Raw genomic sequence first — 15,950 nt, forward strand, 5'->3', positions numbered from 1 at the left:
AGATTTTCTTTTTCAGAATTAAAAAATAAAAATAGTTCTACAAGTAACTACGTTACTGGTCCATCGCCAAGATGCCACAAACTAATAAGAGACGATTTATTTTTTCCTTACTTATTTGTTTTTTTTCCAGAACGTAATTATTGCGCCTTGTACGTTTCATTTTATGTTTTCAAAATTTCATCGCAGAAAAACCACAATCATACGGAAATAATTAACGTTTCGTTTCTTGCATTACCTAACCTTTTTTTTATTTATTTACATCATTAAAGTATTATAAAGTAGTAAACCACTGATACCGTTAAACCAAAATACGGTTTGTATCAGTACCAGTCTCCTCCTACCAAGTTCAGCGCCATCTTGGATAGCTGGTAAGAAAAAAAAGAAAATCGCTCATTTGAATTTGACATAATTGTTATGTATGACAGTTTACAAATCAATTTCGAGGTATTTGTTTTTGAAATTGTTTCAAACAAAAATTTGTTTTCAAACTTTTAGTTTCTAAATTGTTATGGGGTTGAGGCTGATCCCTTGTAACTATAAGATTCATCATATCCACCTTGGGACTATGTATCAACAATGGCTTAATTTTTTTATTGAGTGGTTTTCTCCGCCCAATAAGGATTACGGATGAGTTAATGTCGGTATGAAAGTCAACTTGTAAATTGCAATAATTTCTTAAATTACCTCTTCCTACTTGCTGTGGTAGCATAAATCTATTATGTGACGAATCCACTAAACAAATCTATGTGTAAATATCGCTAAAAGCTCCGTGAAAGAGTCCGTTGCACGCGTCACGCACGTGTCGTAGCCCTAAAACATTAGGGTCAACGCGCACTTGGCTGTAAGGACGAGTGCGCACGCGGCGACACCGCCCACTTCAGGGCAATTTAACCAAAATTGCTAGGTTCTCGTCAACTTTGGGTTACAAACTGACCTTTGGTACACCAGTGCGGTTGACATTAGTGTCGAGGTGCCGCTTTCGACTGTAGCAACTGCTTATTAGTATAATTGGCCGAAAACTCTGAATGAAGATTATGCAACATCTCTTTCGTCAATGAGCAGTTTTATGCAGTTTCATCATGCTGCAATGATGAGCCATTCTTTAGTGGAAATAATAACGCAATCAATAATTGTGCTGATTCTAATACACACAATCTAATTTTATTTTAAGTTATACCTGTCATTTTTTTATCAGCCGAAAAGGAAAGGTAAACTAATAGATAGGCAAAAAAATTATAGAACACACGACAATTTTATACAGAAATTTAAACAACCTCAAAATTTTACATTCGCCAATAGGCCGACAGAATTAAGTTGATAGCACACGCCAACGGGTGCCTATTTGATTCGCCCGGGTTATTCATTGATTCACTCATTCAGTTTAAAATTAACATCTGTCGGATAAGAAAATGATAGTTATAACTTAACATTAAATTAGGAGGTGTCTGCAGGAAGGCCAATGTCCTCTTAAAAAATAACATAACAAACATGTACGCTAGAAGCAGTAACCTGCCGGGTCTGCATGACGACCGCGCCACGCGTGGCGCGAATAATAGCGCTTGGACCAATAAACGATACGAATGCTATCTACGTAGATGGACGCCAAACGGCTATTGGTCGAAGCGCTCAATATATTCCCTCCGCGCGCGGCGCGGTTGTCATGCAGACCCGGCAGAAGTGTATAGTACCTATACGCATACACCCGCTCGGCAGCTATCTTTAAATTCCATGTAATTGGGGCAAGCCTAATGCTATTAACCGGGCACAATTCCTGGAAACAACGTGATATCATTATCAATTAATACTTAATAATGCACCTAAAATTAATTCGCCTTGTACTATGTTTTAATGTATTACGGCACGGCCCATTCATAAATTATGGGCTTATATCCTGAATATTGATAGTACCAAGTTTTAACCCTGATGGTGAAGTGGCAATGTAATATGGCATGGGTCTATTAGGTTTACTAGGGTATTGTTGTCCGAAAGATGTGCTTCGGAAGGTACGAGAAGCCCTTGGTCTGGTTACTGCTTACTAGTTTAAGTACGTAAGTTTTACATGAGCCATGCCAGATGAATACACATATGTATTTTTATGTATGTATGTGTGTTTATGTATGTAGGTACATAAACTCACCCCTATTTCCCATCGGGGTAAGCAGAGACTATGGAATTCCATTCGCTTCCATCCTAACACACTTCTCTTCCTTCCTCCCATTCATCAATCGTTTCATACACGCACGCCGGTTCAGAGTAGATCGTAATGAACCTTTTCTAAGAACATCTTCAACAAAAATAATTAATATAATGTAATAATTTGGGTTGGTGAGATTAGTTATTCACCTGACAACCCACACGGTAGAAGAAGATAATTTAATTTAATCCTGAATGTTTTCATCACAATACCATTTTAAAACAGTTAATTAATAAATAGCACAATACATGCGTCAGCTACACGGGTAAATAACAAAAATGTTTACTTTACAAATTCCATATTTTGTATCCAGTAATTCATATTATATAGATCTTTATACGACTATTGTGTGTTGTGTGAACAATGGCTGTCTCGACGTATACCAGATAGGCACATTGTTTGAATTTGATTGGAATTGTACAATCGCGATGGAAACTATTGGAACATTTTTATTGTCCAGACTTTTCACCAGCCAGTGTATTGAGTTGTTCATATTCTTTTCAACCAATCACAAGCGCCGGTTATCACGTGAATTTAAACATCAACATTTTTTCGTCGACAAATTCAGATTTTACTAATCACTGTTTTAGGTTTACGCGGTTATTATCATAATTAAAACACATTATAACGGGTTCTTACCGCGTCTAAATCAGGGATATGACACTCCCGATATTTCGACACTGTTGCAAATACCATGATCACGGGATGACTGGCTGATTTAAACGCGGTAAGAACCCGTTATTATGTGTTTTAATTTTACTAATCACGTCTGTAAAATATCACGCCAGTAACTTTTTCAGGCCGTAAACCTGTTTTAATTGGAAGCAATGGTGCTAATTACTGTAGACACCACCTAATTTTATTTTAAGTTATATTTGTCATTTTCTTATCCGCCGAAACGGAAAGGGAGGTAACGGACAAGCATAAATACGGAACGCACGTCAATTTTAGGCAGAAATCTAAAACAGCCTTCTAAATATTTTACATCGGCCAATAAGCCGATAGAATTAAGTTGATAGCCCACGTCAAACGGATTACATACCAGCGAGATACCTTTTTAATTCGCCCAGGTTATTCATTGATTTACTCATTCTTAATTAAGACCTGATGTCTACAGGACCCGCCCCGATCCTTAAAATATCCCGATTCTTTTTTTTAATAATTTGGTCATCTATCTGAAAGGTGCTAAAAGTTGAATAAGAATGTAAATAGTTTAGATTTATATATAAATTGGAGTCAATCAAATGCCAGATGGCTTTCTTAAATGTTTTTAAACCGTCCGATACCTTTTCACCAACATTAACATGTTTACTAATAAATGACTCGTCGAAGTTATCGATTAAAAATTCTAGATAAAGGTTGAATAACATTCTACCATTGACTGTACGGTTTACATACATTGACACAGGTGCGTGTGTTATTATGTTGGTAGTACTGGAGCTATTGTGCCTTTGTAAAACTGTTTGTTTTTCTCCACTAACGAGTTTAGGTTAGTTTAGAGACAGTTTGCTGTTACTACGTCAGTGACAGGGTAGAAAACAGGATAGTTGTTATGTTTAGATCCAAATTCAATGATATTTTAAATACGATTTTGAAGTTTCCATGCGGTTTTAAAAGAGCGCGATTGATTTTCTAAGTCAAATAAACACGCTCCGAAGAGCTAGAACTACAATAAGAATATTATACTATTTTTTTAAATCTTTATTATTATAACAACTTATAATTCTACATACCAGTCTTTTTTTTTTAAATCTTTATTTAAAGAGCTTTGTCACTTATGACTATGCAGCTCTATACAGTTAACAATTATTTATAGGGAAGGCAGGGACTTGAAGCTATTATCCCTTAACTTCAAGCCCCTCCCCACCAAACCATAGAGTACCCTAGCTTCCCTGACAACGGAAAAGCCAGAATACTATTACATCCTTCAATTTGTCTAAAATCTGAACACTTACAATATACATTATACCTGGAGGAGTCATAATCTAACCTAATTAATAGACATACTTAGATAGAGCTAATGAGACATAACTGAATAGATATCTCGCTTTATCGGAGTTAGGTTGCGACTGATCATAGTTGCTCTAATCTGCCGATACAGGATACACTGCATCATCACTACTCCGCAAATCTATCAGTTTTGAGAATTTACTTTTTTTATTTAACCATTTCACGGACAGAGATCATGGGTCATTGATGGTTCATAATAGGTAATATGACATCTTGGGATCAGAACGTTATTAGACGTTCTGACCTTGAAAGTGTTAATGGTGCACTTCTCGATGTAACTTGTAGCCCAATGACGAGTTGTTTTTATAGCAATCGATGAACAAGTCACAAAAATAGGGTCTTTGTATGAAAATAGTTTCTTTCATTTTTACTTTTATTAGAATATTTTCTATTCTTAAAAGGTTTTTTTTAGTATGTCCTCAGCATTAATAATGTGCTACAAAAAAAAACATCATGATAACTAGTATGTGTGAACGCTCTAATTTCAGAAACATTTTGGACGAATTTTGGTACCATCGGAACGCATGCATTAGATTAAATTGGGCTATTTCCTATATGAGCCGTGGTAGCCCAGTTAATAGAACGCTTGCCTCTTACTTTGAGGTCGCAGGTACGAAACCAGCAACAGGCCTAAACCAATGATTGTCGAATTTGTTTTTGAATTCATGTTTGGATCGTAAGTGATTATCATATGCTTAGCGGTGAAAGAAAACATCGTGAGGAAACCCACATTCCCGAGAAATGTATTTTCGGAGGTATGTGACCTAACCTGTATTGGGCTGGTTTTCCCTTCGCGGGTTGAAAGGACAGACAGGCAGTCGCTTCTGTAAAAAACCGGACTTGTCAAATCTTCGGGTTAGGTAAGCGGACCCTGTGAAAAACGGGACAATGCTAGGAAGATGATGAAGATGGGCTATTTCCCATATATGTATAATAAAAATGAGGAATTAACAACTACTTAGGCCAGGCGCGCACTACGAGTTTTTTCGCCGCCCGGCAGAAAAGAGCAGCGGCATAATGTCGCACTGTAATACTGCGCCGCTGCGGTGGCTCTGCAGTCAAGTGCGCGCAATACAATTTAAAACTGTTTGGTACAGTATTACAGTGCGACATTACGCCGCTGCGTTTTTCTGCCGCGCGGCGAAAAGCTCTTAGTGCGCGCCTGGCCTTATGCATAAACGGTTTAATTGAATCAACGCGAAGAAAAACAATTTTGGCTGGTTCACAACGAACTAAGTTCTATTTCTTAGAGAAACGTGATCATTCCTTTTTATCTCATTACCTACGTAACCGAATTAGTTACACAATTTCAAAAATAAAACCTGACAAGCATTAATTCAAGGAGAATTATTTTAACAAGTGTTCTATGACAATTCTTAATGTAATTCACACACGGTATTCATAATTAGGGTATTGTTTTACAGTGCTCATGTATAACATAACAATACACTTATTGTCATAAAACTCGAGTAAACTGTATTGATTGTAATGTAAATGAGTTCGCCTTAACAATGGCTGGTTGTGAAACCATCTACGTATTAACCTTTTCAACATATTTTCCACACATTGTTCATCTATATTAATACAGCTAATTGACGTAGTGTGCTCGATTTCTATTGTTACCTATTTGTTTTTGGCTGTGCTGTTTTTCTTTATCAAGAGTTGATGGAGGATACTGAATTGTTATGTTGTTTTATATGCTTGTCGTACATCTATTTTTAACCCCCGACGCAAAAACGACGGGGTGTTATAAGTTTGGCGTGTCTGTGTGTGTGTGTAAATGTGTATGCGTCTGGCTGTGGCATCGTAGCTCCCAAACGGATGATCCGATTTTGATGCGGTTTTTTTTTGTTTGAAAGGTATATCAGTCGAGAGTATTCTTGGCTATGTTTGGTGGAAATCGGTCCAGGTCTTCAAGGTCGTCAGGTCGTTTGTTTGGTGTGATAGGAATGTCACACGCTCAGTTTACTTGCAAGCATATATGTGGGATCTGACATTTGAAACACTAATGTCTTCTGGAACCACTGAGCTGGTCTGCTGTTAGCGTACTTTTTATCTGGTCGAAGGTTTTTTTATAATTTTTAGTGTAAAAATCTAGCTGTTTACCAGTGGCTTCGTTTGTGTAGTAAAACAAACCTGTTTCAATCCTATAGAATCTCTTTCTTCTTCGTAACATGCGAGATTTTGCAATGTGACTCTTTCGACCGAGTGATGTGCGTTCTATATAACATTGCTACCATTTCATGTTACCCACATGCTAGTTGTAATTAATGACATACATTATCCAACACATTAATCCTACTTTCAGGGCAAGTGACCCAAAACACCCTTGGCTAATCCATACAATAATCCAATAAATTGCCTCATCATGATTAGCATATTATGCCAGTATAAAAAAAAACCATTTTTGTTACCGAACGGAAGTGACCAATCGCGTGCGCCGCCGGATGGCCCTCCCCCCACCAAACTGCTTCCGGTCGCGTGACGTCATTTACATGACAGTTGCGCGCAAGACGTCGGGGAGAGTAGACGTGTGTAGCGGGGGTTTTGTTTATGGCACAAGAAAATCATTATGCTATTTTGTTTTTATACTTTTTTCCTTATTTTTGGAAGGGTCTTGCAATAGACGTTTGTCCACAAGTTTTATTTGTTTATGACTTGTTCCCAAAGCTATACTTCTTAAGTTCCTTTGAATTTTGATTAACAAGTTAAGTCTTAGAAGACCGAAACTATAAATGCAGTTCCATTTTAAACTACATACTTATAATTTTAATTCCAAAGCTTAGACTAGAGCTAAGCTTGGAATTTCAATATTCAAACTAAAAATAAGCAGCCATGAATAAAAATGTGTACAAAAGTAATAAAAAGGACCATAAACATTACATGCATGATTTGCACAAACTGTAACTAATCTATCAATTTATATACGGTTAGTTAGGTCCGCCGGCGTTGCTCGCATTTATAAGGGGTATCTGGTGCTATGAAATGGCGAAAATTTTCGCTTGTCATTTGTTTCCATCGTTTTCGACCGTAGAAAATCGGAGATCGGAAATCTTTTGCGAAATATAGAAATACACTTGAGTTTTTATTTCGGCTGTTTTTTTTTAGTAAAAATAAGGAGTATATTTTAACAGATTTCTAGGAAATTGTAATGGATATTATACCTACTTCTTCATTACTTTGCCTTCTGTGGATTTTTTTATAAAAATAAAATTTAAAAATTCTTTATACGAAAGCTGTAGTAATTTCACCGTGTACTCATGTTTATAATATATGTATTTAATTTAAACATAAAGTCTGTTCAATACAATTAGCGACTATAATTCAATAAAAGTAGATAACATTTTACAATACCTTTAATGCGCGGTACGAATTAGACCTATCAAATTAAGCATAGTGCCGTATCAGTCATGATTAGGTCAATTCTATTCTATCGAACTCGAAATGTATAATCTACTTACTTGACCAAAACTTTATTTGCAAGTACATACAAACTTTAACCTAGCTTTGTTGCTAGCGCAGTTGCCCTGTTATTTTCCACAAATCCTCATAATACATAAGTGCACACGTTCAAACACAGACACAGGTATACATACACTCACGCACACTTACACGCGTTAGTGGAAGCTGACATCCTATGATAGCAGCTTCTGAACCCAAGACTACATTTAAGTCGTAGGGCTAACGCAAGCACTCACACAGACACACTCATATATACACACACACACACATGCATAATTAACATACCTACAAAATGAATAAGATCAGATTAACAATGGTCTGCCTCAACCGACGTTATAAAAGATGTAATTGCTGAACACTGCTTCCTGAGATACAGGTCTCCTAGTTCAGGTAGCAGGGTTATACTTCTGTAGCATTTGTGTGTCCTAGCTATAGTATCCAATGTTGTGTCGACCTTTTTCTATGACAATAAACAACTTTATTTATTTATTTATATACTTATGGGTGTGTTGTAAATGTAGCATTGTAAAGCCTATAGTGATTATGGTGGTTGGTATTGAACAAGATGCATAATAGTTTCTAATTACAGAAAATTAATTGAAAACTTTCTGAAACCCATAGTAACTCATAACCCCGTTGCATTATTTTAACCCTAAGTTGTTGAAAGGACGCGATCGAACACGACAATGTCAACAAAATACCCAATTAATTCACCAAAAAGGGTTAATTTTCTATAACGAACCCGCAAAACTGCAACATCAAAAGTGGCTTGCAAATGACTAATTTTAATTAAACCAAACTCAAGTGAAGGACTTCTGAGAAGTTGGGAAGCTGGCGAAACTTTTTTTAGATTACAATTTTCAGCTCGAGATTGTAAACTTTTTTAGGGGTCTGAAGAAAAAAATAAGGTTCAGTAACGAACGTGTTCTTTTTCCATTTTAGGGCGTACGCTAAAACTCGCGTTGGTCCGGCGCGTGTCAGACCAACTTATGCTGGATAATGCTACAAACTTGTTAATCGCCCAGTGTAAGGTGGACGGCCCCGAGCGACCGCGCGTGTCTCAACGCGTGCGATCAACTTACACTGGGCGATAAAGAAGTTTATTGAAAAATCCATCATAAACTGATCTAACCTGCGCGAGGAGCAATTGCTTTTGGTAAACGAACTTTGCGATGGAAATAAAAAGTGTTGTAATTGTGAGAGCATTTTGTTGTTTAGTCAAATTGAATGTCTAATCCTTCCATTCCAAAGAAATGTACTTGCAATTTACCTGCAATATATATGCAAGGTGTTAGTGACATCGTACCGAATACTAGGGGATGATTCAGATCATCCTTGCATGCTTTATCGTTTTTTTCTTGAAGACATGTGAGAAATAACGAATGTAAGATATTTACCAACTACTTCAAGAACGGAATCTTACTCAGCTATATTTAAAAAAGTTTTTTTATGACATACAATGTGACTAATAGCCTCCGTGGTCTAGTGGTTAGAGCGATAGGCTCACGATCCGGAGGTCCGAGTTCGATTCCCGATGGGGACATTGTCGAAATCACTTTGTGAGACTGTCCTTTGTTTGGTAAGGACTTTTCAGGCTTGAATCACCTGATTGTCCGAAAAAGTAAGATGATTCCGTGTTTCGGAGGGCACGTTAAGCCGTTGGTTCCGGCTGTTAGCCGTAAAAATACCTCCACCAACCCGCATTGGAGCAGCGTGGTGGAGTATGGTCCATACCCCCTCCGGTTGATTCAGAGGAGGCCTATGCCCAGCAGTGGGACGTATATAGGCTGTTTATGTATGTATGTGTGTTCAATGTGACTAGCAAAACCCGGGTTTAATGTTATCACACGCCCCTACATTAATCAACCGAAGCTCTTTTCCAAATAAAACTTTCATATTACACGTACTTACATTTAATGTTGCCATATAAATCTACATAAGTACACCTAACTTACTGCCCAGTATCAATAAATCACCCCAACCCCAACTTAGAAACACCTGGCGGCACGGAAAATAACCATTTTTCCGTAAAATTTAACACATTCAAATGTCTCGGACAAAACGAATTGAAAAGGAAACCCGGATGGAAATCCCATTCTCACCCGTGTCCGACCTTTTCTAAATCGAACCGGCACAATACTTGGGCGCGTATTTACGTATTGGGTACAGTGTTCACTGGACGAAAACTTTGCAGGACGCGACAAAACGTTTGCAAACGTTCTATATACATTGTTTTAAATTTACGCGGTTATTATCATAATTAAAACACATAATAACTGGTTACTACCGCGTTTAAATCAAGGATATGAGACTCCCGATATTTCGACACTGTTGCAAGTGCCATGATCACGGGATGACTGATGAGATTTGAGTGGAGTAGGTAGATCCATAATTTTCTACGGGAATATCGGGAGTCTCATATCCCTGATTTAAACGCGGTAAGAACCCGTTATTATGTGTTTTAACGTTCTATATGTCCGCAACGTGTTAAAAATTTATAATGTTCATTATGAAAATTATTAAAAAGTTATGAGAGTTGAGAGCACTGACAAAATACTTGTGCTGGTAAATAGAACACAGGTACCTAATACACTTTTTCTTATAAGCGAATTTCATCAATGTAACGATAAATATACTTAGATACATCATTTAAGCTTGAAGTTCATTAATAACATATTTGGCAATAAATACAGGTTAGATCACATCACATAACTCCGAAAATGCATTTCTCAGAAATGTGGGTTTCCTCGCGATGTTTTCCTTCGCCGCTGAGCACGTGATAGGTAATCATTTATGATCCAAACATGAATACGAAAACAAATTTGACAATCGTTGGTTTACGCCTGTGCTGGATTCGAATCTTCGATCTCGGCTCCCATGACTTATGACTTATGTTAATATGCAATAATTCTAATTATTTCTTAGTTTAAATGTAGGTGAAGAGAGATAAAGGAGTGTGAAAGAGAGAGCGACGAGTGAGCGAGAGAGAAGAGAGAATTGCGGAATGACAGGTAATGGCAGACGATTGTTTAAATAAGAGAAAAAGTACCAAATTAGGTATACAACGTTTAAAACAAAGAAAGTTAAAGAAATAATAATCGTTTCCTTCATGCCCTATCCCACATAAATATAAAAAAGATATGCAAATATCTACACAGAATTTTACTAGTGTACGCTAAGCCTAACCTATTATGTTAGGAAGCCATTATAAGTGGACACTGAAAGGCCGAAGCGAAAAATGGAGGTATTGTGCGTATGTCTTAGGATCGAATCGTGTATGATATTACTCTTATTGTCGGATGTATGCTTTTATTATGAAAAGGTCGAAAGATGGCGCTAATATCGTTATAAATGGCGGGTGAAAAAGTTTCTATTTTAATAATGGAATGAAAACTGTAAAGCGAGAAGTGGCAAAGAAAATGCATGTTTTGTCAACAACCGCGTCACTGTGGTGTTTTGATGAATTATTTTTAGGTAACCACACCACTGCCGACTAGTGATGTCTAACGTGTATAAAAACAAATCGTTATGTTTTAATTTATTAATTATACTCGCTCCTTGTTCGAGAGGGTTTACAGTGTAGTCTACGTCTTATGCTCCCTCTCGAACAAGGAGCTTCGTATAATTGAGATAGAACTTCACGTACGGGTAAGTTCGTTTAATCTCATAATAAGTAATGTCGCTGAAATTTGGCGACTTCATAAGGGATTCGCAAAACAAAACTAATCATACCGTAACTTCATAAATATAGGTACCCAATACTACACAACATCTATTCATTATTTTTGCCGTATCTTTTTTTAACCTAACCTATCGCTAAATGCATTCATAAGTTTTGTATTAGAACTTCAATATTGTGGTGTGGTTACCTAAAAAAAAATGTAAACGACAGTACAGTGGTGCGGTTTCGTGGTGTCGTGTGTAAGTTTAATTGGGTAGTTTCGAAGGTCAAAGATAAATTATGTAATTCTGATTACCTACGAAAAAAAGACAGATATAAATAAAGTCAAGAAGAAGAAGATATAATTATACTTCTTTCACCCTAAGGTTGCCTGACAGAAATTGCTGTTTAGCAATAAGGCCGCCTATTTTGCTTATTTTGTATATTTTATATGTCGTTGTGCAATAAAGTATTATTGATTGATTGATAAAGGCAACAGAAATCGTTTTCTTTTTTCTATTTATGACTTCATCACATCACTAATTTAAGAGCCACGCTCTTGTCGGTGTAGCATTTCATTCCATTCATTCATTCTACATTCATTTATGACTTAATAAAGAAAAATATAAAACTTTGTGCGACATTTTGTCACGTGTTTCTCTGACTAAAAAATTCCAACATCAACTTTTACGGTCCGACAACCGATGTACTCTAAATTAATAAAACTCTTGGAAAAAGTCTGAAGAGAATTTCCATCTATTTCACGCCAATAGCAGACAGAGACATCGCCCACAAGAGATGACAGCGAATTTAATTATAAAATATAATAAAAAAATCTCGATCGTCCCTTTCGAACCACTCAATCTTGTCTCGTGGCAAACAAATTATCAGCCGATTTTCAACCTTATTTCCCCGCCGCACAGATTTTTGCCTATTTTCATCCGGCAAATAGAATTTTGTAGTATAATAATAATATTGTAGATTCGAGTGACGTCACCACAATGAGGGCGACTCATATATTTTTTTTATTTAAATTCGAATTTGGCATATTTCTCGGTAAGACATGGAGTGTGATTTCGATTTACATGTAGTGGCTGGCATGTTGAGTGGTTAAGTTGACATTCTAATTTGGCGGATTATTTTCGTAATTTTCTTGGATATGAGGTATGAGCTTTTCAAATTTGTTTCGGAAACAATGAGGATAAAAACTAGAATCTTAAATGTAGGCGGCAGTACTGCTGAGTGTTCCTAAATTTTGACAGATCTGCACGTTGTCCAGCTAAAATTCATGATAAATGGCTGTAAAACGTGGAGTTGAAGGAAGAATGAGTTACAAAAAAGAAAAACAGCCAGTTGGAAAAAGGCACTTTAGATGAAAAATAAGATTTTCTTTCCGACGTTTAGATAATAAAATATAAAACTATGATTTAGTAGTTAAATGTTGCGCAAAGGGTAGTGAAAATATAACCAAAATAAATGTTTGTTTGGTCAAATAGTATGGGAAACTGTCAAAATTTAAATACACTTAACAGTAGCGACACCTGGTTGGAGAAAGGCAGTTTCGTACCCCATTTTGACGTCATTCTACCCTCTGAAATTGAAAATAAAATCTTTATCTATAAAGCTTTCAGTCTCCTTTCTGTACTTTGACCTGGAAAAGGCCAAGCTGTATCCTCATTCATCAAATCCTCGCCCCGTTTCCGTCTACAAAATGATCCCACAAACCCGCACTACGACCCCTAAGGTCCGTATTAATAAACACCTCTAAGGAACTGACCGTTAGTTAATAGCACTCCAGAGCAGGATTATTCTGTACACAATGAAATAATTAATTGGTACTCGAATCAGAGTTCTGGCACGCCATTATGTCGGTTTGAATGGACCTCTGTCCATTACGGAGGCCACTTGCCGACTGAGGTGTGAATTGGAGAGAGGTTCGAGAACTATTTTGAATTTGGAATGCAGTTCTGCAGTTGTTGAGTTGAACGGACGGGCGGGATTCTCGATTGTGAATGATTAGAGTAAAACGATGAGAATATACCAGCCAGTCTTACTTGGATTTCGAAATAACGAGTATTCATAAGACTAATAAAATATAGAACAATCGATTGAGATTAACTAGTTTCTGTAGTAGATAAGGTAATCCAGATATTATTATGACGTCAATGCACTTTTTTTAAAGGCTATAAAGCTCTGTAGGTACAATAATATTGTTTAACAATATTTTATATATATTTTTTTAAGAACGTCTAGAGCCCTTTGCCGAGGTTTTTCTTGCAGCTTCTTTTCCCCGAATATACAGTTTGTGAGAAGTTGCAGTAGTTTTAGTCAGATGAGACGTTCGTTATGTAAAAATTGACGATTAAAAGTGTAACTATGTTACCTACTAAATGAAGATTTGAGATTTTGAATTAGATGTAAATGTAACTAATAGAATTTATTATAAAGCCATGCCCAGTCAAACAAGCTTAGCCTTATATATGAGATAAACTTTCTCTCCCAATAGATTTTCTCATTGAATCTTAATCTGTACTGTTTGTCCCCAGGTATGGCAGGAGGTGGGATGGGCCAAGCGATGGGCGGGTACTACGGGGCCGCATACGGCCCGCTCGGAGCTAGCATGGCGGCAGCGGCGGCGGCTGCAGCTCAACAGAATGCCATATCTGCTGCTTTGACATCGCCTAATGCCCAGGTGAGTTCAAATCTTGTCACGAAACAATTAATAGTTACTCCTTGTAAGTAACGGAAAACCTTTACTTCTCCACTCCAATTTCATCAGTCGTCCCGTGAATATGGCACTTGCAACAGTGTTGAAATATCGGGAGTCTCATATCCCTGATGAACGCGGTAAGAACCCGGTATTATGTGTTTTAATTTCCTAAAGGAAACATTTAGTAAATATTTATAAAAATACGTATTTCCTGAAATTCTAGACATAATGTCTTAAAAGATCTTGAGTAATTTTGCATCTTACTAAATAATTTTTACTAATCTTTTTCGTTTTAAGATTAGCCGAGATCAGAGTTAGTAGCAATGTTGGCTTCTGTACAAAAAAGATTTAGTTTTCTGACAACTCATATTATTTATTAGGTACCTACGTATATTTTTTGAAATCACGTGGAATCACAAAAAATGCGAAACGTTCGCATGTGACGTGTTTCTATATTCTATACATGTAGTGAACAGGCAGAGCAAAAAATATCATCATAATCACCATTACCACAATGTCGTAATTAATCCATCAAAAATACAACCAGTATAATGCGGAAGAACCGTGTTCACGCCGTTTAGCGCATAACCGTTTATAGCGTGAAGAAGTTGCTTCGTGCGAGAAAAATTCTCCGCCTCCAAGCACCTCTGTCCGCACCCATAAGGAGATGTGAAATTGCATATTAAAATTTCGCTGACGCACCATCTTAATGATATTAAATTTTCCGAAAATTCGCCACTGTCTTCGGTTCGTTTGAGCAGTCGTAACAAGCGTTTAATAGATTTTCGGACGAGTTGGAAGATTATAGAAAAAGTTTGGGTGACTAGTTCATTAGTAACAAAAAATCGGTTTTATTAATATTTTAATATCGCACGGCTGTTATACAGACAGGTGTTACTTGCAAAAAGTTAGAAAGGCCATATGTATTAGATGAAAGAGGTGATTGAGTCTAGACATCGGCAAGAATTTCATCCTTATGTTGTGGATATACCACCAATCCGCACTAAACGTTTTGCCTCTTCCTTTTTGATGCGAACAGCAAAGAACTGGAACTATCTGCCGTCGTCTGCTTTTCCTTACTCGCTATAATCTGGGAGTCTTCAAGGCTAGAGTGAATAGGCATTTGCTATGTAAGTGTGATTCATCCTAGACCACATCGTCACTTACCATCAGGTGAGATTGTGGTAGAACGCGAGCCTATTTTTTTATTATTAAAAAGAGTCACTTCTCTAAGAATCAAAATCAAAGGCTAAAGCTTTCAGTTCAAAATAAAAGCAGACGTAATACGAAAAAGATTAACCCTTTCGCACCTCATCCTTACAAACGAGTGAACTCACTCCAAAATCACTAGCAATTCTTCACGCCGACAGATGGCGTTATAATCTCTGAGGGTGCTCGCCCCTTGCGATTTTCGCTAATTATTTCGTGACGATTCACCGCTTTCAATGGTAAACAATGGTAAACAAGGGTCGATCATTCGGGATTTCAATTCGCTACGCTTTAATGTGAGGAATCCAATGAAGATGTTCTCTCTGTTGTAGCGTTATGAATTATTAGCGCGATTCAGGATTTGCTCATTAGTGTTTCATGCCTTTGTTGTTGCTGCGTGGATTTGCATTTGCGCGTTTAATCAATCTTTCGAGTACGTGTTTTGTGTATCACCTTCTGTATTTGCATTATGTAAATTACAATACAATATTGTATTTTTTTTTTAAATTGTCTTTTTCATCACCGTCTTTTATTCAGTTGTGTATTTAGGTACATGTATTGTTATTGCATGTTTCACATTGAGATGGGTTTAGTTTATTTCTTGAGTCTTTTTTCAGACTTTCAAAAACACTCAGTTTGGAATATTAATTTTCATTCTGACTTTGGATTGAAATCTTTCGCCAACTTGTCTGTCTTAGTTTACG

General features: G+C 36.8%; 1 protein-coding gene across 1 annotated transcript in view; it reads left to right on the top strand.

Moving 5' to 3' along the window:
- LOC126374399 (transcription factor SOX-21-like) overlaps positions 1-15,950 on the top strand; it is a 59,200-nt gene that overhangs the window by 38,180 nt on the left and 5,070 nt on the right. The window contains exon 4 of the mRNA XM_050021076.1: positions 13,874-14,019. Within this exon, the coding sequence (XP_049877033.1) occupies positions 13,874-14,019 (146 nt within the window). The remainder of the gene's footprint in view (positions 1-13,873; positions 14,020-15,950) is intronic.

Source organism: Pectinophora gossypiella, chromosome 1 (assembly GCF_024362695.1).
Source record: "Pectinophora gossypiella chromosome 1, ilPecGoss1.1, whole genome shotgun sequence".
NCBI lineage: Eukaryota > Metazoa > Arthropoda > Insecta > Lepidoptera > Gelechiidae > Pectinophora > Pectinophora gossypiella.